The 25,379-nt window shown below is 41.6% G+C and overlaps 2 protein-coding genes across 9 annotated transcripts; one reads left to right on the forward strand and one right to left on the reverse strand.

Annotated features, from left to right (window-relative positions):
* Window positions 1–338: 338 nt before the first annotated feature.
* LOC118418985 (zinc finger protein GLIS2-like) lies at window positions 339–16,173 on the reverse strand. Of its 6 annotated transcripts, none has more exons than XM_035825163.1 (8): window positions 16,035–16,173; window positions 7,296–7,503; window positions 6,735–6,846; window positions 6,071–6,221; window positions 4,877–5,065; window positions 4,318–4,451; window positions 3,836–3,954; window positions 339–3,462 (listed from the first exon to the last, which is right to left on the reverse strand). In XM_035825163.1, the coding sequence occupies exons 1-8, from the start codon at window positions 16,035–16,037 to the stop codon at window positions 2,612–2,614; spliced, it is 1,767 nt and encodes a 588-aa protein (XP_035681056.1). In that variant the 5' UTR covers window positions 16,038–16,173; the 3' UTR covers window positions 339–2,611. The 6 variants fall into 6 exon arrangements, with proteins under 6 accessions (XP_035681056.1, XP_035681054.1, XP_035681057.1 ...); XM_035825161.1 differs by lacking the exon at window positions 16,035–16,173 and adding an exon at window positions 15,991–16,026; XM_035825164.1 differs by lacking the exon at window positions 16,035–16,173 and adding an exon at window positions 15,153–15,378.
* Window positions 15,533–25,160, forward strand: LOC118418987 (transcription factor AP-4-like). 3 transcript variants are annotated; one of them, XM_035825177.1, is made up of 5 exons: window positions 15,533–15,551; window positions 20,562–20,730; window positions 21,248–21,492; window positions 21,866–22,061; window positions 22,420–25,160. In XM_035825177.1, exons 2-5 carry the CDS (start codon window positions 20,578–20,580, stop codon window positions 22,795–22,797), a joined length of 972 nt encoding a protein of 323 aa, XP_035681070.1. In that variant the 5' UTR covers window positions 15,533–15,551; window positions 20,562–20,577; the 3' UTR covers window positions 22,798–25,160. The 3 variants fall into 3 exon arrangements, with proteins under 3 accessions (XP_035681070.1, XP_035681067.1, XP_035681069.1); XM_035825174.1 differs by lacking the exon at window positions 15,533–15,551 and adding an exon at window positions 16,297–16,524; XM_035825176.1 differs by lacking the exon at window positions 15,533–15,551 and adding an exon at window positions 16,297–16,524 and having other exon boundaries at window positions 21,866–22,043.
* Window positions 25,161–25,379: the final 219 nt, after the last annotated feature.

Raw genomic sequence — 25,379 nt, forward strand, 5'->3', positions numbered from 1 at the left:
GTGTTTATAAATTGTCCCTGTTCAAAGTCATTTGTACATCCCGTCTCCCTTCCTGGAGGAATTGTTTTCTTGAAGTGGTAAATTAAAACAACGTACTTGCATTCAAACTCTCCCCAGTTTTCATTATCATGTAGTATTGTGCCATTGGTATTTCAGACTGCATTTGTGGCTAAACTTGTACAAGACCCAAATATTAACAAGACAGCTAAATATATTACAGATTCATCAATGTACATATACTGTCTACAAGATTAAATCATTGTTTTTTATATCTACCTTTCTCTACATGGTCATTCTTCACTGGTTCTTAATACTCTTCAAAGCAGACAAAGACATTCAATAGTGACAATAATAGCATATTTATTGTACAAAACTACAACATATGTATACAACATGTGGCACTGCACAGGCATCTAGGTGTGAGTTCTACACATAAAATACAAATATATAGACTCTGAGGATTTGGTACAAAACTGGGACCAGCCCAGGACAAATTGTCGATGCACACCATACGGACACATAGATTTCTTTACATTAAACAATAACAGTACTGTGGGCTGCCACACAAAGGAACAAGTCCAACTCCCTCTATTTTCAAACACAGGTCCTCAGTTATACACTTTAAAGCATTTCATTAAAAATTCCACTAGAAATATTTGTATACCAGACTACTTTAGTTGTCCAGCGAACCAGTGCTTTTGATTTTTGTGATTGAATTAACACAATTACTTGTTTCTTAAATTGAGAGAATTTGTACACAAGAAGAAAGACTAATTGTGCAGACAGTCAACCATCTGAACACTTCTTCATATGCCCTTCAGTAACTGGCTTATCAGATTTAGAACATCTGTTAGAATGTACAACCCATGGCACAGTAAAGTCGCTCACTTCAAACTCTTGAATTGGCAGCTTGTTCTACATGTAATCGAGGTAGTGTAAACCGTGTGAGAAACATTTCAGGGTATTAAGATCCTAGAAACAATCATTATGCCATGGCAGCAGAAATAATTTGTGGCAGAAATGGTGATTTCAAATTTGTGGCAGAAATGGGTTGTCATTTGATCTAAAACTGTGGCTGTATCACTTCCTTCGTGATGTAACTGTGTCATACACCTGACTGTAGTGATGACACTAGAAAAAGAATACACCTGACTAATACAAAGATGCAACAAGCAAGCAAGACATCTTAGCCCACAAATCCATTACTTGTATAACAGATACCTTTTTTGACAACAGAAGTGACAATGATAAAGACCTAACTAACCTATTACATGTGCATATATGACTGCTCAATCATAGGCACAACACAGCAAGCTGCATTTTCTTTTTCGTTCTACAATAGCTGTAGAACAATGACATCTTCCCTTCAAGTATGTCAATATGCAGTACAACTGGCAACAGTGCAAAACAAGTACTTACATTTTCTACTGCAGTGGGAAGCTAATGTTGGTGACTTTTAGACCTGTGAAAAAAGTGGTCCTGCCACTGACTCACAAACATGAATTTGGCAGAAAAATCTCTGCCACAAACAACAAGTTAGCTCTGCCAAGTAGCAAAACACTGGTGACTTAAAACTTGGAAATGCATGACTTATCTAAGCTTTCTAACATCAATTATCACCATTAAAATAACTATATATGTTATAGCAAATAAAAAGATACAATAACATATAGGAATGCATGCTTTTTCACAGACATTTGGAACTGAACATCCTGTAAAACACCTAAACACAGAGGTACCAACAACATGCCTTGATCCAATTTTAAGTAGACCAGTGTTCAAACTGTGTTTTTAAGGCAAGACTGTGAAATATAAGCTACATTTTGACATTACATTGTATGATATACCTCTACAACGGCTACTCTTTTCTATTTCTTTGCATATAGAGATTTGTCCATATAATAGTGTATTTACATTATCTTACATCATCTGGCAGTTGGTTGAAATTACAAATTCAAACTCTTCACCAGTCTGCCTAGGGGGTAGTGCTGGTAATTCACAAAATAGCTGAGGCATTTGCCTCCTCTACCCCATCCAACTGTGGACTGGTCCCTCAGAAAACATACACTTGTTACAGTGTAACTTACACATTCTAGGGTCAAGTGGTAGCAATACAACACAAACTTCCAACCCATATTTCAAACTTTAAAAGTTTCTTACAGAAACTTGTGTACTCTTAACACATCCAATACTCCATCAAATCACAGTAAAAAAAATCAAAATCCTCCATCTTAGGATAAAACCAGTCAATTCCTTTGAAACTTAAAACTTACAAAAGACAAGCAGCTCCAAAGCACCTTGCACAGTCTCATTGATTTGAGAGTTACAGGTACAATCATAGAACACATAGTGGATGTACATGTATTCATACATCATTAATAGGCAAAGCCTAATAAGACCTTCTGAGTCTCTGTCAATCTTTTACTACAACCCCTTCAATAAAAAAATCCAATTACACAAGTTCTGATATGTCCTGGCTTTCATCAGTTCTCAAATCAATGATGCAACATCAGCGCTAAACTGTGTAAACCTACTACTGTATCTTCTCTGAGAAGTCATGCACCAACTGAATTTGGTCCCAATCTTTAGGAAAAATCAGCAACTCTTCTTCTCAAGACTCCACTTCTTTTGGTCCCATCAAGTGTTCATCTGCGTGTCGTGAGGTACCGTCTGTCGACAAGTCCTGCACCTCAGAGTCCAGTTCGTTACTGGAGGCGATCAGTGACTGGTCCAGCTCATGGCCCTCCGAGCTCACCCCCTTGGTGGGGGACTCCAGAGGTGGGAGAGAGTTGGAGGTGGTCACCACACTGTCCGTAGTGGCACTCAGGTGAGCAAGCACACCTGACGTTACTGTGGACGACAGGAAAGGGTTGGATTTACTCAGAATGGGCGACAGGCCGATGGGTGTGGTTGGGGACGCCACGACGCCGATGTAAGTTGGTGTAGCAATGTAAGTGTGGCCATGGTTGGGGAGATGTGAGATACTGCTCAAGTCTAGAGGGCTGGGACAGATGACCGTGGGGCTGACCACGGTCACCAGGGTAGCCTGTTGATCCGGCCCTGTAGAGGAAGCAATGACAAATTCCTGGGCACCGGGAATGGTGAGGTCGGCCTGCGAGCTACCGTCGTTCGGGGAGGAGTCCCCGTCCCCATCAGATGTATCCCCGCTCTGCTCCGCAGCCAGTTTTTTCTCCAGCTCCTGTCGTTTCTGCTCCTGTCGAGCCTGCTGCAGCTCCTGCTGCTTCCTGAGCCACGCCTCCTGCTGGTCCTGGTTCACGTAGTGTCCGTGGGACTTGATGTGCTTTCTGAGCGAGCTGGGGTCTGTGTATCTCTTGTTGCAGCCAGCCATCTTGCAGTAGTAAGGCTTCTCTACATAGTGAGTCCTCGTGTGCTTGAAACGGTCGCTGGAATTGGAGTATCGCTTGTTGCAACCTTCCACAGGGCACACATATGGTTTCTCTCCTGGAAAACATTAATGGGGCACAAGAGTGTACTTTTATTACTCTCACATTATTCTTGGGTTCTTGTGTCATAGTATATGGACAACTAAATAGACAACTTGGCTCATCAACTATTTGGAAAAATAAAACTCTGCAATCTTTGACAGGTACAATGCAAATGTAGTTCGTCCATCAATCAATGAAGACCACTTTATCTCCAATGTCATCCATCATTCAGCTTGTCATATGAGTCCACTGGTGGCTGTACATCCCCCCTACTTTCGCTTTCAAAATGCCAATTACACAAAAGTAGAGCAATGTTCGATGGAGCGTTGGCTGCATTCGACAACACATGCTTGTGTCTGAATAAACTAGGAATAGATGGTTATACACACCTGTATGTGACCTGTTGTGAATCTTGAGGTTCTCCAGCCTTGAGAAGCACTTGTTACATCTGGGACATCTGTGTGGCTTTTCATTTGTGTGGGTTCGTACATGGATCAACATCTTATACCTGCAAGAATAAGTAAAAAAAATCAGGATGTCTCCTCTCCTATCCGATAATATATCATATCATATCATATCATATCATATCATATCATATCATATCACAAAGTCTGCATTTTCCCACTTGACTGCATTGAAGAATACTAGTACAGAATCTTTGACAAATATTACATTATAACACAAATAAAATAGACAGTACAGAAGGTGGTGTACTCTTTTGAATGCATTCCAAAACTCACTCATTTAGTATACATTAAGTATGGCTTAGGGACTTCCTACATGTTGCCCTTGAAATACTGAAAATAGCTTTCATATATTCAAGTGATGCAGTGTTACACAATTATAAAACTGAGCCTGTTCTGTGTCCCACCTTGCATTGAATCCCTTCCCTCTGCGAGCACAGCCCTCCCACCGGCAGCAGTACTCCACTTCCTTCTCAGGACGGATGTGAAGGTCATTCACATGGTTCACAAGGTCATCCAGTCGCTTAAATTTCTTCCCACACTTAGAAAAAAACAGGGACAGACAAGATTGGTACATGATACAGATTGTACAAAATTGCTCCTATGTAGCACTGTGTTGCCTGTGACAACATACAACAGGATTTTGTAAAAGTGCAAGACACATGGGACTGCAAGAGTCAAAGACACTAAGGACTATCATCATGAAGGCATTTGCAACTAGATCAACTGTTGTACATGCTTTAGTTGGCAGGGCGGTACAGTAGCAAATTTGCAGTATTGTGGTTTATCTTATAATCATTTTACACTTTTCTTCTAAAAGATGACATGATTTTCAGACCATCAGTCGTCATAGTGGACAACTCAACTAGCTTATTAACACTCCAGACAAAATATTTGGAAAGAGAAAGAATGACATACTATATACAAACACCACAGTAGGATACCATGCATGCAGAGGAAGCTTACAGTAGATTTAACCTTCTGCCACTTGCACTCAAACTCATCCTGCAGGGTGTTGCTAAGCAGGGCCCCGCCCGGTGACGTCACGTCCACCATGGTGTCCCCTGTCAGGAGGTAGGCAGGGATGGTTTGGGAGACGTGGGACACCGCTTGTTTGATGGTGGCATGCACGCTGTCATCGTGAGAAGTAGAAAACTGTGGAAATAGCAAATACCAAAATCATGTGCTTGTTTCATAGTTAACTGCAAATCAAACAAGCTACAATTGACCTAAAGTTTTCAACCTTCTTATAGGTATTGCCAATGTACATTATCAGCCCTGAGAGGGGTATCAAATTACATGATAAGATTGAATACTTCAAGTTTTCATAGTCCTAATCAAACAACAAGGTAATACAAGTTTAAGCAGCCTTATTCTAAAAATAGGTTACACCAAACAATGGCTGTTACCAAAATAAGTAAACTTCTAGGTACTCTATAACCAAAATTTTAATAATTGATGCAGTTGCAACAGACCACAAACAGAATAACCTCATTTCATTTAGACTACAAGCAAGAAAGAAATAAAATTAGTCTTTTATACTGCAGAACCAATTTTGTAGCCTATGTGAAGTTTGTTTGATTCTGGAAATTCTGGAAAACAGCTGAACCCATGAAAACAACCATCATCAAACTAAAGCAGTACTTTTACCCTACACCACAAACTACTACACATGTACATTGAAATAAGACTTTGAATCCTTTCTCTACAATTTGTGTACATAGCGCAATGCTAAACTTCCTTCCAAAACTGAAGTGTACAAGGATCAAATTTTAAATGACCACTGTCACCTTCTTCACGATCGATGTTACAAAATTCAAGAAAGTTTAGCATTGTACTATGGTTACCCATTACAGTGTACCGGTACAAAACCAGTTTAATTTTTCTTTTTGGACTGGTCCAGAAGAACCAGACCTGAAAAAAATCAGAAGACCGGATTTTGGACCAATTAGAAAATGAACAGATTATACCTGCATCTGTACCTGGTTCTCTGGACCTGGACCGGACATGGACCTGAATTTTCTGTACTGGTACCCACCCCTACTACCCACACAGATGAGCTTCCATGAAAATGTGTGTACATAGTGTTTTAGTTTGGCAAGTTGGGTGCAATTGCAGAGTGTTTAAGGTTAGATAACAGATACAGTGAGGCAAGCTTACGTTGATGACAGCATCATCAGGTGTCATCCCCATGGAGTCACTGTCGCTCTGTCTGGAGTCTCCTCCATCCACAGACAGATGTCCAGGCAGGTTCCCTGCTAACAAGCCTGTCGGCTCCAGAACCGCAGACACCACAGGAGAGTCAATCAAACTGGGGGGAAAGAATGTTGTTAAGAATAATGTCTAGGATATACATGTAAAACAGCTGTTCTTCTATACATAGGTTATCTCAATAATGCATCTACCTACCAGTAGGACGCATGTTGGACACATGATTTGTAGTTTACATTCCGCACTTGTCCAATAACCATCTTACCAACATCATTTTTACTGCCGTATTTCTTCTGATAAAAGACGCACCCCAAATTAAGTGTCCCTGCATTTTTCCTGTGAAATACATTTGTACAGCAAGCTAGTGCTCAATCAACTCAGGCTGCAGGACAAAGTCTATGCAAACCATGTAATCGTAATTGGAATTGATTGGTTGATGCTACTGTACTTTTCCATAATTACATTGTAACATTCTATCATATTAACATACTATTTTTGGTTTTGACAAAGCCGGAGGTATGCTGAAAGCAGCTACAGCGTGGGCTTCTGTGTACGCCACTAATGATCTAACCTTTTAATATGCAAAACAAAACCTCCTGCTTAGAGAACCCACCTTGAGGAGGCTATGTTGAGGGTTACAGTGGAGGTGATGGGGTTGTCTTCACTCAGCAGACCCAGGCTGACGGACGTGACGGGATCATGAAGCTCAGACTCTACCAGCACACCTACAATAACACATGGCCACATTCCACACATCGCACTGGATACAAGCCTTATAAAGTCTAAGAAATAGCTCAGCTGATACCTGTTGCAAACGTAGTATAACCAAGGATCATTATACGAGTAGTTCTTGTATTACAAGAAGACCTTTCAATTATAAAATACTTTCCACCATTATATATTTAGACCTTAGTTTCTCCCACAATATCGTCTTGTATTGGACAGCAAATAATGCTCCTTCAGAGATCTCAGTTCTGTGCCGCTAGACCCATTTCATTCATTGTTTTGAACTTGAATTTTTTTTCTATCAAGACTACTTTTCAAGGTAATCCTAGAGCTGCCCAAATATTTATCATAATCTATAAAAAAAATAAAAGCAGCAAAATAACCACTAATACATGACTTCATTTTCTACAGTAATTCCTATATTGGAAATAGAGAAAGAAACCCTTACCTGTCCCAGCCAGTACAGGTGACCTCTGTATGATGGAGATATGGCCACCAGCCTCCTCGGAACTCAGACCATTGTTACTGGAGTCGTCTCCCTCCTGGTCCGATTGGCTGGGGCTGGGGACTCTGTCCTCCGTATCCATGGTGATGCCGCCATCGCTATGCCGCTGTGTGCTGTCACACGTCATGTCCAAGGGCTCATCACTGTCCATCTAAAGACAAGGATGTCAAAGTTAAAATGCTGGCATTGGATAGGAAGTGAGAGATTTTCACATGTTGCAAAAATAGAAGCCTTATGCTATAACTCTGAACATAGCTTCAGCTCAGGTACCTACAATGTGAAACAGCATGGCACATTTGTGTTATAGTAGAAAGCTCTAATTAAAACTCTCCCTGACTGATGATTTACTTGCCAGTCCCTGCTGCCCTGCATATGACTTTCACACATCAAATTCCTGAAGCTCTATGTGCATGTCTCACAAAATTAAATCACCCAGCAGAGGTAATCTGTGACGGTAGTAAATTCATTTACATTTGCAGTAGTTTTATGTCTTGCGTCACTTTGTTCTAAATTAACAGTTGAAACAATTCTGAAGTACAGTAGTCATACAAATGAAGCATATACAATATCCTTGGTGTCGTGAACTCGCACTGGGGGGGGGGGGGGTATTGCCATTGCCATGAAAACTGCAAAACTAAAACTACCACAAAAGTTTGAAGATCTATAGGATATTCATGTTCATCCATAACAGAAGCATACCAGAATGCAATCCTGGTAGGAAGAACGAATTGAGCAAGTACATGTGGATCCTAACCAGTGCCGTCTCTCTGGGCTAACAAAAGTGGGAAGTACACACTAGCAGGGCAATCTATCACTAGTATCAGCCAGACAGGGCATGTGACAATGATATAACACTTCATAGACTCATGATGCATTTCCCACAGCCAAAATGGGCAAAACAATGCAACACTGCCAGTGAAACAATTCAACGTTACTGTATATTGTTGTGAAACATTACCTTCCCCAGAACATGATAGAACAGAGCCTTTATCTACCCATCTGAGCGCACCACACATATAGACTACCAGGAATCTTTCAAGCTTTAGAAGAAAATGATAAGCAAGGTAGACAACAATGGTCGGCTGGCAGGTTATCTGCAGGGGTGCCATTCCTGACATTCCTGGCTCAAAGGAGGAGGGCTTGGAAACATTCCCGAATAAAGGGATCGCTGCCTGACATGTCAGCAGAGGCTGTGGGAACCATGTCAGCGCTGGAATCCTCCGGTTCCACTTCAGTAAAGGACATTGTGGCAAAGCTGCAGTAGCCAATAGAAGGAAGAACGAAGGATGACAGCAGCTGATGCACCATTATTGAAAGACCTTTAAATTTACTATACTCTGTAGACTGTAGTAATGATAAATCAAGGAGGTTGCACATCCTCGGTTAAGTTTTATTTGGGCAAACCATTAACTTAAATAAAGACCGAAGTTTCATTGCATAGCAAGACAGGCACCATTGTTGACCAAAAGTGCTTGGCTTTCCCAAAAAAGTTTTCAGGATCTCAGGTGATGATCTAAACCTGTGATGGTTGAACTGCATGGTAGAAATTAGAATCGATGTCAGAGAAGGATGATCTGGATCTGGGTACCTGGATTCCAACCCTCCCGTCCCAATCTGTCTTGCATCATGACCTGAGCGCACCACATTCCTGTCCTCCTTTATCTCCAGACCAGGCCGCTCACAAATCCAAGTTCAAACGGCGCGACCCCCTGCTAGGCATCCCGGGTCACTCTGATCTTGACCCCTCCTCTCAACAGCAATGCAAGATAATTGTCAGCCGGTTCTGCTTAATTCCTGTTCCAACATCTGCTGGTGTATATCTAACAGGAAAGTCTTACTTCTAGAATATGGCGAAAAATATGTCAAGATTATACCTATTGACCTAGATTCTGGATTCTGACAATATCTTCAAGATATGTTAAATGTCACTGCAAAGAATATGTCCTGTCAGGGAGGTTGAATTCTTTTTCAACCTCCTTGGTCCTGTCCTTTTTTTCTGTCATTTTTTAATCCCTACTTTTTGTATAATTGATACCTTATGCTATAGTATATGGGAAGCAAATAATGTACATGATAGAATAGGAAGAGACAAATTCAAAACTTGTATCTAGGCCTGAAGGGCAGAAGATGGCCCCTGGCATGTTACCTATTACAGAAGCTGTTTGAAGTGGCAATAGACTTGAAACAAAGTGGATCTGGTTACGCTGCTGTCTGCCAAAAGGTCACCGGGGTCACAAGATGCTCAAGTTATCCCTGGTGAGACTGGGTGTGTGTTCTCAACAATATTATGGCTCGGAAATGTCTTGCTGACTCAGACAAGGAGGTCTAATACTTTGTACAAGTTTCCATCTTCTATTCTAGTTGTGTAACACCTTGTTACCAAGTTACCCCATCAACCTGACCCACTTTCATAGCAAAGGTGTGATACTACTTTGATTACAAAAAGGTTATGAAAACGGAGTTCATACTTTTTCTGTTATCGTGTTCACAAACCAGGAAACAAGTGTGAAAACATAACGCCCTTGCCAGGTTGGTTTGGCAGACGAGACAAGAACACTCTTGTCTAGCTGGAAAGCTTATTCCTAGCCCAGCCATGGGCAAGTTCACCTGCCAAATTAGTACTGGTTCAAAGCCTAAGTCAGCAGAAAGAAGGTCAAAAGCCACCTCCAGATTTGTCAGTTACACTGTCTGGAGCACCAGTGACGGGAACACCCTTGTCTGCAATATTCAATGAACTTCTCCCATGTGAACCATCCTAAACATGCAGTGATGAACCGTATCAAAATCAGTATCTCCGGCCTTGCATGTGGTGAACATTAAATCAATGATAACCTAAAATTCTAAAACTTCCAAACCTAGTGCATAGCTGAGCTGACAATCTCTGCATACCACATTCCTATCAAAGTTAAGGAGTAAATCTACAAGATGTTTCTAATTAGGTAAACGGGACAAGAACTGTGCCAAGATAAATACAATCACTCTCAGAGTTCTAGACAGAAAATACATATCATTCCTGAGTTTGACTACCATACTACTCTTCAAAATGCCTGTTCTAATTGTTCCAAATAACATTCTTACAAAGAAGGATTAAAAATGCCTGCCAAGAGTTTCATTATTACACTTTTTTTTTACAGACGAATTTATCCAGCCTATAGAATGTATATCCCTCCAAAGAACAGCTTACCTTTAACACTGAAGATAGCACTTCCAACAGACTGCTTGTGACTTACTGACAACAGGAACATGGATTCTGAACGACTGTCCTATTCTGGTACCAGTTAACCAGTTTCATCTATGCCACAACATTTACAGACAAGAAAAGCAACTACCCCTAAATGACAGAAGTGTGCACCTGTAGATCCATGAATGGACCCAGATAGCCACCTAGGGGGTACTTTTACTCTAAGTAGGTCTCAGACTGTTGATCTTGGGCTATCCGATGTCTCCCAGTCAATGTCAGGCTCTGCAGGGGGCGACCCCCCACACTGCCCACTCAAGGCAAATATTTACCAACATTGGACCTTCTTACAGCCTGCCCCAGCACAAAGACTAGTCATGTTGGTCCTGGTCTGATGGAAACAGAGAAAGCATGGGGACAGCTTGTTTACAGACATGTATCACACTGGCAAGCAGAATCTCAACCCACATGTATACTATTACTCCCAATCTACTTAATGTTCACACAAAATAGTCGCTGCAGAGGATTAGAAGTGTAAAAGACCTGTTTGTGCAAGAAACAGTACACACCAATACGTCATTCTCTACAGTGTGGTGAGGTCTCAGCTACGTGTGTGACACAGTTCTGACAGCATAGCTACCAGTGTCTGTAAATATACACACTGTCATCTCGGACCACCAGCATCTTGATAGGCAGTGCCTTGTTCTTATGACAAATGTGATTACTTGTTCAACAACATTTAAGTATCCCCTTTTGGTAGGTCAAAATAGCCAATCCTCAGCACATAGTCAGGACTAGGGGTGGGTACTAGTACAGAAAAGTCAGGTACAGGTACAGTCCAGATCCAGAGGATCCAACCTGGACCTAATTATCTGTGAAAACTTATGAATGGGTGATACTCAAAACAATGCTACAAAGGATTCTGTTTCTGTGTTTGGTGGAGCATCCAACGTCCATTGGCATTAAAATTCTATCTTCATGTAAACAACCCTAACCCTCTAGACCAAGTGTGACCGCAGAAGCAAAAATCACTATCAACGTGAACGACTGCCAATATAATCTGTTCATCTTTGATTCGGTCCAACATCTCGTACACTGATTTTTTTCAGGTCTGGTTTTTATGGACCGCTCCAACAAGAAAAAAACAGTTTTGTACTGGTACACCGCAAATCATCTAAAATCATCTAAGAATATTCTCTTGAACCTTCTTAAAAGAAAGGTCCAAAAGTTATTTACATGGTTTGTAATGAAGCTCAGTCCATATTAACATATCTGTCTGTAAGACTCCGTATTACTATCCCTGCTATAACATACTGAAGTCTTGAGTATGATGAATGAACATAGAGAAGAAGGTAGATAATACAAGATAACAACAAAACTTTTCAAAATTCAACTCATAATAAACCATGATACATGTACATGTATTCATAATAGGACTTGAAGTGGAAGTTTCTCTCTTTGATTTGTACTTGGTAGGAAATACTGCATCAGGAATGTTGACAGGTCTAGCCTCCAACTACAATGCCAGTCTTCACATTAGCCCTGTGACTGTCAACCGGTGGTCCCCTGTGCTGCAGTTATCATCACTGGAGGTCCCCTTCCCCAAACACAGCTGCAGGTATTTCTGAGAATCACCACTATATTTGTGCAGATAATAACTTCCATAGTAAAACCTACCATAGCATTATTTGGCTTTGCACAAAGGTTGAACCTTCCCCAAAATAGCCTGCACCTGAACAATCTGGCAACCAAGGACAAACAAATGGAAATCTGCCCTCCAGGGTGTGTGGAACCTTTGAAAGAAGTTGCATTACAAGAAGCTATCCAAATAGACCCTTAGACTTCAAGGAGGACTGATGCACAGGAGCAAAGGTTTCATGGAGCGACTTGCCACATCTAACTTGAGCCAGGTCCTAGTCTTCACATTTGTGGACGAAGAAAAAGAATTGTTTAAAAATAAAATGATGTTAAATCATGTCTACTGGAGCAATGTAGAGATCATCATCATCATTTGTCATGTAAAGAAAAGATCTATCTGTATAAGATGAGTAAACAGAATTAATTATACTTCTGGTTATACAATGGTACTGACATGAAAAAAACATGCGCTGACATTTGCACACATCTAAAAAAAACATATTCTTATAATGTATGAAGGCTTTCAAAGTTCAAATACCTCTTCAAAATTGGATAAGCCAGAGAGATGGCAACTACATGTACAATGTACCATCCATACACCCATTGTGCCTGGTTTCGTCAATTCCCCCCAGGAGTCAAAATCAGCAAGGTTATCTTGAACTTGTCTTACAAAGTGCCTATATTAACCATCAGATTTTAACAATGGAAAGGTTATCTTCAAACACTGACATCTCCTGGGGACAACCTTGATCAACAGGAAGCCCTGTATAAGACCTGTTTAGACTAGGACCAGTCAGTTTTAAGGGGTCTCAGTGGGTCCTTGCAAAAATCTGAGTCCAATCTAGAAGGCTTTTTTCTAACCTGTTTCAGAAGTGCAGCCAGACATCCTTCTGAGTAGGGCTTAGTCACTCTCCAAGCAGAGGTTAGGCTCCTGCTGGTTTGGGGGAATTTTCTAAGCATTATTGGGCTTTCTATTTTGTCAAGTTTTCTTTTTGTCTGCCAACCTGGCAGAAAACCGGACAAATACAATAGAAAACCCCATAAATGTCATGAGACAGTGGAACCTAACCTATGCTTGGAGAGTTGGGTTTAGGGCCAATTTTCTGAAGAAGACAGATCTTTCTGGTCACAAAGTTTACCTGAAACCAGGTCCTATACATATTATGTCATCCTTGGAGTCTGAAACCAGTTCATGTACAGGAGGTGGTTTGTGGTGAGGATACAAGAAACTGATCCAGCTCCTGAATGCTTGGGTTTAAAAGCAAGCCTGGGATACTTTCCAAAAACTGAAAGAAGCCATCCTGTCTAGCTGCAATAAAAGTAAAACAATGGCTTATTCAATGTCTTGATTAGCCTTAATTGTTTGTATATTGCTTTGAAAGCAAGGCTGAAAAACTTTCTGAAAAACTCAAAGAAGCCATCCTGTTTAGTAACAATCAAAGTAAAACAATGGCCTATTCAATGCCTTGATTGGACCTAATTCTTTGTATATTGCTGACAGTGACATGGTGAGAGGTCCTATTCTCCAAGCAGAGGTTGATGGGGAAAATAAATGGTGACCTTTTCCTTATGAGTATATGCCATCTTTCTCTGTCAGCTATCCCCACCACTGACATAAAAAGACTGTATACAAGTATGGGTCACCATTTTCCCCATCAACCTCTGCTTTGAGAGTCGACAGGTCCATCTCTAGAGCCTCCTTCACACACTCTTCAGACCCTGGTAAGATTAGCACAGGTTGTGCAAAATTGGGCCCAGGCGAGATGCTTGCAGAACAAAAAATAAAAGTGTGCACCAATGAGTCATGAACTACATTGTAATTTGTATATACAAACTATACTCATGACTAATTTTTGAAGTTGTTTGTTTTGTTGTCTTTTATATTACACCTTTTATTCCCGAAGGCTGCCAGGCCAGGCCCTTGTTTGGAAATGTGACCGTAGCAATAGTTTGCTTGATCTGTATCCAAGGAAACCAGATTCAGGGTTAGTCTCTGTCATGTGACTGAGCCCTTGAGGGCAGGAAATCAGGCTAATTCTGTCTGTTCTACAAACCTGGGCCTCCTCAGTTCAGTTCAAACATTTGCTACATTTGTCTGAGGTTTCGGGAACTGAAGTTTCCTCATGGGAAAGTTGAACCCAAGGAGGTTGAAAAGGGTCCCCTTTTCAACCTCCTTGTTGAAACCATGTAGATCTGCATTTTTTTGCTGTTGTTGTTGCAAATAAAAAGTGCAAATAAAAAGTTAAGATAGGAAAAGCAAATTTTGATATCTTAAGACTTAACAAATTTGATGCTCCTAACAATCCAACAGAAGGTTCCTAAGGAATAACACCTTGAGTACAAAAAGACCAGGTGTGGTGTATGGTGACCTATAGCCCATATAAAACCGTTTCATTGTACCATGCAGAAGTTCTAGTTCTACAATGATTATGATTCAAATGTTTTTAGATGTAAATCTTCAAACACAAATCTTTCATAGACTCTACTGTGAGAAAACCAACCCCAGTAATGCACATGTCCACATAAACAAACAAACAAACAAACACATTGCATATTAGGAAAACAACTTGTGGCTCTCATGGCATATCAACTCATTCCATGTTCATAAGGCCATGGTTGACATTAATACTGGAAGTCATTAAAATCAACAAAAACTGCTGCATGAGAAACCATAGAAAGTAATGTTATTTTAGTTCAATGATTAATTAAGCCTTAGGGTGACAAAAGGGAAAACAAGCTTTGCAGGCAGAGTATTTGGTACACAAGAACTTCCTGAATCCATAAACCATATAACCTGTGTATGATTATCCCACCACTCCCCCAACATTCCAGCCTTGCTGTGTGCCTCCACAACAGTCTTGACTCCTGCGGTGTGCTGACTGGGATTGGCCGCTCTACAACCGCCTGCAGATACACAACCTCCGCAAACCGCCAACGGTTTCGGGCCCACCCGCCCCTATTCCACTCAACTTTCCCTCACCCACCTTGCCTCTGTGGTCTAAAGCTCCCTAGAATCGGTGAAGTAAGTTCGGGGAGTTGATCTGAAGGCTCACATCGCCGAAAAGCAGAAGATGAGGCCCGTCCAGTCTCAACAACCCTTTGAAAATCTGGGCTCTGTCAGCATGGAGCCTTGGACAGTGCGCATGCGCCTGACAATTAAGACCCCCTACATGCCAAACATTACGTCATCACCGTCTGGGAGACCTTCGCAGGGGGTCGTCCCACATTTCCTCGGGCACGTGACATGTGCCCTGAACGACCTGCCTGGGGGCCAAACAAAGGGGATTTTATGAATGGTTTCAGGGGGCACAACTTCGCGCCAGATCCTACTAGCAGATAGGAAGTTGAACGTTTCGTGACAACTAAGTTTCTTGCCAGCAAAGGTATCAAAGAAACGTTTTATTCTGTTCGATGGTGGGCAAACCTGGCTGCAAAACTGTCCAGACATCAGGGGTCGAAACAAGCCACAAAAGGCACGGGGAAAATGTGGCGGGAAATCTATTTTTGCGCGCCAGCTGGCGGGCGTAAATACCAACAGCTGATCAAACCGGATGGCCAATGACAGGGCCTCCTTTTTCGCGGTAGGGGTAACTTGATTGACACGAGCAAACATCAAGCTATTTGACACCCTTCCTGATTGGTCGTATACACATTCCATTCATGCATCTTTTCGAATTGAGATTTTTCTTGGCTTTGTGCCATTTTACTTCTGTCACAATAGACGATCTGCAAAAATAGACTTACAATGGTATTTTCTAGCTATACTACTTCTTTCTTACATATAATGAAATGCACTTTTACACACGTTATTCCAAAACTTACAAACTCGTATTTTGTATGCATCCCTCGTTTGCAATTCTCCCTACCATGGTGGGACAGCTGTTGACATTGTTGGGCCTTTTCCCGCGCCTCAGCTGATGCACGACGAAGCACGTACTATATCCTGCTGCAACAAAATAGTACAAATCTATTTTTCTGAGTTAAAGGTTGGCATATCCCAAATAAAACCACATATACCTCATTACATAATTTGATTGTTAAAATCTGGGTTTTGAAAGGAATATGTCGGTGATGACACCGACGAAACCTTGGTGCAGGGATTCTCGTCTGCGGAGGGATATCGGCACACATTCCTTGCAGCTGAGCACCCAGCTGTTTCCCGCCACTTCACCTCATTTACAACGTTTGTTGTTACACTTACGTTTTCTGGCCTTGGAATTGCGTGTTAACTACAGTTTTCCTCAGGATTCAGGAGATTTGCTTCTTCGGTATTTTCTTGAAGTTGATGGCCTTTCAGCCACGCGGCAAGAGAGAGATCCGGGCGACCGAAGCAGAGGTTGTGGGGAGCTTGTGTCGGTACGTCACACGCACACGCTTTTGTCTGTCAAAGCACCGATATTTCCATTTTTCGTTTCAATTTCAGGGTGTGTTTTTGCACGAAACCATATCACCCGTGTTCCCAAGAATGCCCGCGTTATGGGAAAATTATGTTGGTCTCAGGTTGCTGTCGTTCAGTGGAGAAATCCTCGGAAAATCATGTCTTGTGGGGCGTTGTCGCCTTCTGTGTTGCAATCTGTACTGCAAGCCCACGTGAGCTTGTGCTATCGTCGCCCGTACTAATTTTCCTTTTTTACCATCTTAGTAACTGCAAAACGATCACCGTAATCCACATCAGATTGTTAAGCATATTTGACTCAACGTTTTATGGTTGTGGAAAATGATTCTTAATGCTGTTAAACGGCTAGAATCTAGATGTGTTGGGCGTTGTCTCCTCGTGTTTTGTTGCAATCCTGCCAGCTGGCCCACGTGAAACCATCTTTGTGTTTTCCTTTCCGCATTTTCTGCTCCGGGGAAATAGGTCATATTCGGCCCATGTCTTGTCGTATATGAAGCGGAGCCGACGCCCAGCTGAGTCCAATAATCATGCCCCGAATCTTGTTGGATCTCCAGACAGGAAAAATCGATGAAATTTTCATTATTTCTGGACATTTCAACGGCGCTTGTGAGCTCACGTGGTTCGGGTCCCGCGCCGCTCCGAGGCCAGCCGACGCTACCGTGTGTTGCCCGTATTTCATAACAAATCTTTACATTTTTGGGGAATAGAAACGTCCTATTTGCCACTGATCGTACCTCAGTAATAAAGTGCAGGTATCTATTTACGTGAGCACTGACAAATGTTGACATTTTAGGTCTTTGACAAGGTTTTTTACGCATGACAGTTTACTGTACAAATTTCTCACACCGCTACATCAACAATATGCCCCATATGGAAGTGAAAAATGGGGAAGTGTAGCAAGCCACACCTTAGATATCTTCCACGTATTTCAGCGAGTCCTAACGAGGTTTGTTGTGGATGAACCAAAACACGGGTTTATTTTGGTGCCATGTGTTGGTTGTAGTATTTGCACGATGTGGGTGATCTTTGTCCCCTACGGCCACACAAGCCGCTCCATGCTTGTGGCCAACACGACGTGACACTTTCCAAATCGACCTTCATTTTCCCACCCAAATCGTTCCATTTGTGTTCAGTATTTCTCAACAAGAATCGTGTTGTCGGTTGTAGATGTCATATCTGTATAGAAAGCGATGAACGGGGTGAATCCCTTTGTTGTGGTGCCGCTGTTTTGTTGTGGTGTGTGCCGTACCCCGGTACATTCCTATCTCTAACCAACTACGCAAATGTTGACATGGGGCCGAATTTATATTGACAGTCGGGGGCGCAAAATGGGCCAATGGAAGAAAAATCACCTCTTATACAACACGGAATTGACTGTCTACTACATCGAGGAAAATGGCTCGTTCAGTGTTTTGACTGGTAGTGTTGTGAAACTGAATAATTTATCACTGAGAAGACTAAAATTACACCTGTTCGCAGCACTGCAGTACAATGTACTCCACTTCTACAGAATTGTGTGTTACAGTTTGTGTGGTTGTGTGACACAGGCCTTTTGTCAGAAAAAAATGAAGGAAGAGAATGCTTATCTCAAGAAGAGTAGAATCCTACAACAACTAGTAATTCTCCCGCTAGTGAATGAACAATGGTTTCAATTTCCTTGATATACTAAAGATAGAAACCCCCCTGTTTATTTGTTTATATATGTGAACATTGAAAGTGAGAGTGAAGTGAAAGGTGATTATGGTTTCCCCACTGCTCTTGTTTTGTTTTTCCATTGTATCCCTTTCCCTTTCATGCCTGTTTTGTTGTGTTGGAGGTGGGATAAAAGCCACCTGGCCTGATGTCTAGCAACCAAAAACAATTTGCATAATAGCATGATGTCATGGTTGACAGGAGGGGGCGGAGTCAGGATGGAACAGCTGCTCCATATGTCATATGGTTGACTCCACTCAAACTTACCAAACATGGTAGTTTAGAGTACTGTTTGCTTGCATGGAAGTTTCATGGAAAATTATTTCATCTTTGTGGTCAATGAGAAACAGAAAAGAGATACATTGTTTGAAGGTTTCTGTTTTTATCTCATAAAAGGATGAATATCTTTATTTTTTATCATTTATGTGTCTTTGAAACATCTACTCTATGTAGTTATAATTTGTGCATATCAGTATAGCCAAATCTTTTGTAGGTTTACAGTGCTCCAAAGGCCAGAGATTTTGGAAAACCTAGAACTTGTATTGAAAAGGCTGAAACGACATTGACAAACACGTTGACTTAAAATGTAAAAAAAACTATATTAGAATGAGAGTTGAGACTGTGCATGTGTCCCTGTAGGTACCACTTGTGTGTTTCCCACACAGCCCACCTTGTCCTGTCCTGTTTGTCTGTCTGCAGTGCCCTGCTTGGGGGATTCTTACAAATTAGGCTTGGTTAGCTATATTTATCCAGTTGTGTGTCTGTCCTGCTTGTGTTGTTCCTGGAGAACAAGTGGAGTTCTGTAGAGTCTGGAGGGTGTTTGTCCTGAAACAGGTGCCCCTCATTGCAGGACACTGGGACACTTTCCCCTGCCAGGGACTGTATTGTTCATCTCATGCATATGCCACCCCTCATTGGTATAACAAACAAGGACATTTCCGGTTGCCTCTTTATGTGTAATACTAGTATAGGAATCAAACATAATATTGTATTCAGAATGGTGTGTCATTCCGGTCCGGTGTTATATATAAAACTGTAGATTTCTTTGATCGATTTTTGTGGTACTTCCTGTAAGGAAGGAGGTAGCATTTTAGGCAACAACAAAAAAGATCCTCATTACCATGTATGCTGTCACTGTTTGTCATGTCATAGAGGATATTAAGTTGGACTCCCATTGTGTGCACCTCTCACACATCAAAACACTCATAATTGGCCCTGAATGTTTTCTGGCAACAGCACCTCCAGTCATCCATATTTTATGATGTTATGATTTATAATGCAGTGTCAGGTCCTGCCAGTGTTGCTTTCCAGTGTTATGATTGCCAGTGTTTCATTACATTTGGCTCTATGCCAAGAAGCATGTTTCTAAAATATGACAACAGACAAGATATGAATTTTAGATGTTTCAATACTACTAGTATATTTTGCCATCCTACAACAAGGAACATGTATATTGGTTGATGGGTAGATATAAAGCTTGTAAGGTGAATTGCAATCACGCAATAATCGGGTTAGTTCACCCAAACTGTTGAGGGCATGACTAATTTTCGCCAACTGGTAATTTTGAGGAGGACATCAGTGGTGGGCACCATGACATTTGACAAGCAGATTGTTGATTGGCTAATTTGACTGCTCCAATCAGATTGGCAGGTCCACAGATGGGGTCTGAAGAGTGTGTTTGGCAGTGTGCCAGCCCGGGTCCCCAGGGAGAAGGGGTAATCAGTGAGCTGTATTGGGTAGTTTTCTATTACTGGGCCTACTGCCACCTGTTCTGCTCTACATGCTGTGTCCTTAGCATGCCCTTTCAACAGTTTACACTAATCCTTTCAACTTGCCCCGACTTCATGGATCAGTGAATGTAGGTTGTGTGAGTAAAAGGAGAGAAATTTAAGAAGCACCGCATGAACATGTTTGCACTTGATTCTGTGGTAGACTTGGAAAATTATTCATTTGTTTAGTTTCAGTTATTGTTAGTGCTCACATTTACACAGCTGGTTGGGTACTCCTGTCAAAGTTGACAAACTGATTTTTTATTGAGTCCAACAAGGTGAACATAATCCTGGTGTTGAAACAAGGACGGGTCTGTCTAAAGGTCGCTCTGAAACACTTGAGGTGGTCCCAGATATGCTGTTGTGAGAAAGAACAGTTGATAGCTTGTCATTTTACACCTGAGACATAGATTGATGATAGTCAATTTTAAAAAGAAGCAAGGATGTGTCATGTTGACTTCTTAGTACAAGTCATTCTGTTTTTAACCGTATGTTCCTTGGATTTAAAGAGTTTTCTGTGTCTGTTGTTTCCTTAGACTTGGATCTGCATCAATGGACAACGAGACCGTCCGCCGTGAGCACGAGCGGCGGATTCGGCGGGAGATTGCCAACAGCAACGAGCGGCGCCGTATGCAGAGCATCAACGCTGGGTTCCAGTCCCTGAAGACGCTGATCCCGCACAGTGATGGAGAGAAACTTAGCAAGGTGAGCAACTTCTGTTTGTAATGGTACTAAGTAGGCAGTTGGCAGCCATGCTGACAGGGGTCATACCCTATGGACAGTGGCAGTGGTTTGATAGGATGTCATATTGTTCCTCATTACAGTTTAGTCCCTTCAGCAAATGGGAAGGTTAAACACAATGTTTTGAACCGCTGTTATTTACATGTGTAGTTTGATATGTACATGTGTATATTTAGGAGTGCCTTTTTTTTAAATATACGAGCAATCGCTATTGACGTTTATATCCAGGTATTTGACGGCTGGTGCCTACCAGGACTTCAGTAGATTGGATTAAAATTTGATATTTAAATTAGCAGATCAAATTACTGGTGGATATGTAAATCAATCTTTTGCCAAAGACCTGCTTTTTGCCTACCAATGCATCACAGTGACAATCATTGCAGTTGCTCATATCCCAGTGGATTACAATTAGCAATTTCGATACCATGAAGTCCCAAACAGGTAAGTTAGACCTAACATGTATAATTTCCCTCCTGTGTAGGCTGCCATCCTGCAGCAGACAGCAGAGTACATCTTCGCACTGGAGCAGGACAAGACGCGCCTCCTGCACCAGAACTCCCAGCTCAAGCGAGCGCTCAGCGAACTGATGGAGGGGAAGGGCGGCTCGCCGTCGCCCAAACGGAAGAAGATGGACAGCGAGAGCCGAGTTTCGGATGAAGGGATTGCGGACGTTGCTGACGACCATGAGAATATGGAAAACATCAAAAAGCAAATGTTGGATTTGCGGTGGGTCTCTTTTGTCTTTGCCTCATGTTGAGTATCTACACATAAAGTGTAAGATGTCATTTCTGCTTGTAACGGATGATATTGTTTGCTCCATCTAACTCCACCACTGCAATGGCCGAAGAAGTAAAGTGTTCGCCTGGCATTTGGTAGGTCGTTAGTTTGATCTCCGGCCAAGTCATACCAAAGACTTAAAAAAATGGTAGATGCTGCTTTCTCTGCTTAGCACTCAGCTTTCGGGAAAGAGTATAAAAGTTGAACACACACCACAACCAGTGGCCTATGCGCCATTAGACACAGGAAGGACTTTGACTTTTTGATGTAGCTAAAGGCTGTTATTAGTTGATTTTCTTATGTATGCTGTTCTGCCCCACAGTTGTCAGTTGGACAAGGAGCGTCGGCTGCGGATGATGTTGGAGGAGCAGAACCGGTCGCTGGAGGCGCAGCTGTACCCCGAGCGGCTGCGGGAGCTGGCGCACCAGGTGCAGATCCAGGCGCAGCAGGACGTCCACCGGCGGATTGTGGAGCAGCAGCACCAGCTCATCCCACAACAGGTGCAGGTGCAGATCCAGGTGAGCACCTTCCTCCTCTTACACCTGGCTGATGCTTCGTCTTACTGTGGACGCTTTGTACAAAAATTCTAGTTTTCAAAACAAGTTTGAAAGCACTTCTCTACCCAGGGTCTTTGTAATAGTGCAATTTTTGTGGTCGATACTAACTTAAGAAGTTTGAATGTGTAGTTTCTTATGTGCTTATGTACATTTTAGAGTACATCTTCACCCTCGAGACAGGACTTACTGTAGACACTAGGTACAAAAATTCCAGTTTCAATTTGTTAAGTTTTCAAAACAAGATTGAAAGCACTCTTCCCAGAGTCTTTCTAACGGTGGAATTTTTGTGGTCGATGCTAACTTGAGAAATTTTCTCCAGCCCCAGCCGACCCCTGTCATCACTGTACCCGTCTCTGCCATGACGACGGTTTCCCAGGACGCGGTGACCGCCTCCCGTCAGAGTCTGGACACCATCGTACAAGCCATCCAGCACCTCGAGGGCAACAAAGTCCTGCAGGACCACACCAAACAGGACGACGAGTCCAGCATCGACCCCGACTCGGAACCAGAGCGCGAGGAGGTTGTCATGACGACGGAGGTGGCGACCCAAGCGACCGAGGAGGAAGTTTTGGCGTCCACGGGTTCACCGGTCAGAGTAGAGCTGGTTCATCACGCGGATATCGTAAACCAAGGGGAGCTGGTGCGCCAACTCAGTCAGCAGGAGCTGACCTCCAGGCCGGGGGTCATCATCTCCTGAGGCCAGAGGGCATAGGTCATCTGTGACCTGTTATGTGCATTCTTCAAATGGACTGCTGAAAGAAAGCACAGCCAGAGGCATTAAATCTCTAAGTTCTATTGTACATAAAGTTCTCCGCTACACTACTTTGCTTGGCTCCAATCTTGACGTGTCTGCCAACCCTGGCATTGAGAACCAGTTTCACAGACTGGGAAGTACCTTTGTAATTTGTACAACGCTTTTTGCTCTGAAACACTTTCAATATCAGTAGTGAGCCGTTCTTGTGCTCCAGTCTGAATAGTTGTTCTTGTGTATAACCCACACTGAAGAGTACAGTTATTTTTGTAGTAGAATTGCTTATTTAACAAACAAAAAGTTTATTGGTTGTATTCTTGTAAGAGCTTGGCAACAGTTGTATTTTGAAGTTGTCTAAATACAGATTGTTATTTTTCAGAGGAGAGTTGTAATGGACGGTTTAGTCTAATTAGTTTCATCTAAATACTTTATTTATTATGTATTTATCATATGATACACGGCAGCTTGTACTGAAAATGTCTTTTGTTCCGATGTTGTAAATTGTGTTTTGTACAAATGTAGCTTGTAGGATGTTGAATGGAAAGTTATTAGGTAAGAATTTATTCTGTTGTGTGTGTTTGTTTGCGTTGGATGTTTGTACGTATGACTTTTGGCTGTTTGAGGAACAGAATTCATTTCATGTCACAAGTCTGGTCATGCAGCTTAGCTGGCATTGCATTCCATACGGGAAGACTTCTTGTACATATTGTCTAGTTTAGTTTTGTATGTCAAGTAATTTATGGTCATATACAGATCATTTTTGCATTGCTGTTGTATAGACATAATAGTTTACTCTAATACAGTAACATTGATATTTATTTTCATAGTTAATTTGTAATGTGTCACATAGCTAACATTTACTAAGATATGTTATATACTGTTTATTTAGCACATATGTTTATGCTCAAAATAGTCCGTTAAGGTGGATGTGGTTATGTCTGAATATGAAGCAGTGTGTGTCCATGTTCAGTGGCATGAGACTTGCATGTGGAAAGGAATATCTGAAGTCACTCTGTTGTCGGCATGAAGCACCTTTAAAAAGGCAGAAGTTGGAGTTGGAAAAAGTTGTCAAGCCCCCCAAAAGAGTTCTATATTCTTAAGAAGGTTACAAAATATTGATGACTGAGCCATTTCATCATTCAAGAAGAAAATGGCTCAAATATAATAGGGTGTTTCTTTTATTTAAAAACTGTTAATTGGTTTGGAATAAATCTAAACTTTGATTCAATTGTTTGAATAATGAAAAAAAATGTTGAAATTCAACAGAAGATATATTACAAGAATAAATTTGTTTTGCAGAGTATTTATTTTGATACAAAAGAATGTGGTGGGGTCCTAGACTTCTGGTCAAATGTTGGTGAGTCTGAGACTTTGTCTTGTGTTTAGATGGCTTTGCTAAAGCAAATTCAGTATATACCTCTGAAAAAGGTTTGTTCTGTATGTAGGTGGTGTCTTTTGAAAGTTTCTGTAGGGTGTTGCTTGGACAGTATTTGTTCACATTATTTAGGACCGGCTGAAACATTTACATGACACAACTTGTCCTGCAGTCTGCACTGTGTTGTCTTCCTGTGTCTGTGTGACAGAAAATATGTGTGAGGATTCTCTTTCCTGTCGTTGGGTATTGTTACAATACTGGCAAGGAGTTTTCTGTACCCCTTTGAATGAACCCTGTTACTGATCCATTGTTTTATGCGAATAGGTCTTGACAAGAGAAAGAATTGTTCTTAAAATGTGTTTTGTAAGCAGAGGTGAAACCCACAACCTCAAGGGAAGAATTTGCCAATTGGATATTCTGGGATTTGAATTGTGTCCAACTTATCCAGTGTGGAATGTCTCAGTGTTGAAGCTACTGCAGTTTTTGGATACCCCTGATAATTAAATGGGGGGCTGTGGACTGTTTAAGATTCTGCAGGCTACTCAAGCATTAATTCTATGATTCTCAGAGCATTACTCCATTGGTGTTGAAGAATATCCGTCCACATGGGTGTAGAAGCCTGGCACTGGGAACCAAGGAATTTAAACTGATGTAGTCTTAAGTTGGAAAAAAGTCTTTCTTGGTTGAGAAGCAATCATATAAAGGTTTCGGAAGGAAAAATACATATTTTTGCATTGGTGCCAAATTTGCAAATACTAGTATGAGGATATTCAAAGGTTGTATGTGTTGTTCATGTTACCACTGTTTGGAGACGGGGTGTTTTGAAACATCGCACAAGCTTGTGGGGGTATCAGTTTGGTATACTGGGATGTGCTCTTGTCATCTTACACCTACTGTTGTCTTAGTGTTGAATATGATTCTAGTTACTTACTTACTTTAAAAAAAGCCATGACTGTCCTGGCCACACAAAAGCCCTTGTTGAAGAATGTCTGAAAACTGGTTATTGTGACATGCAGTATCAAAAGTATGTTGATACAGAAGAGCGAACGGGCTCTGGCTAGGACAGGCATAGTTTCTATTTCTGTAAGATCACTCCAGTGGTGAACTGTACACGTACACATACATTGAGTATAACTGCTGTTGAAACATTGAA

Source organism: Branchiostoma floridae, chromosome 7 (genome assembly GCF_000003815.2).
Source record: "Branchiostoma floridae strain S238N-H82 chromosome 7, Bfl_VNyyK, whole genome shotgun sequence".
NCBI lineage: Eukaryota > Metazoa > Chordata > Leptocardii > Amphioxiformes > Branchiostomatidae > Branchiostoma > Branchiostoma floridae.

What these genes read in the sequence shown, in the direction of transcription:
- LOC118418985 (XM_035825160.1), bottom strand. Translation starts at nt 14,995, where the DNA reads ATGTTGGGGGAGTGGTGGGATAATCATACACAG. An exon ending in CTGATGATGCTGTCATCAAC is followed by an intron (nt 5,066 to 6,070) that starts GTAAGCTTGCCT and finishes CTATTTCCACAG; the next exon opens with TTTTCTACTTCTCACGATGA. An exon ending in TCACAACAGGTCACATACAG is followed by an intron (nt 3,463 to 3,835) that starts GTGTGTATAACC and finishes AATGTTTTCCAG; the next exon opens with GAGAGAAACCATATGTGTGC.
- LOC118418987 (XM_035825174.1), top strand. Translation starts at nt 16,454, where the DNA reads ATGGCCTTTCAGCCACGCGGCAAGAGAGAGATCCGGGCGACCGAAGCA. An exon ending in ATGGAGAGAAACTTAGCAAG is followed by an intron (nt 20,731 to 21,247) that starts GTGAGCAACTTC and finishes CCTCCTGTGTAG; the next exon opens with GCTGCCATCCTGCAGCAGAC. An exon ending in AGGTGCAGGTGCAGATCCAG is followed by an intron (nt 22,062 to 22,419) that starts GTGAGCACCTTC and finishes AATTTTCTCCAG; the next exon opens with CCCCAGCCGACCCCTGTCAT.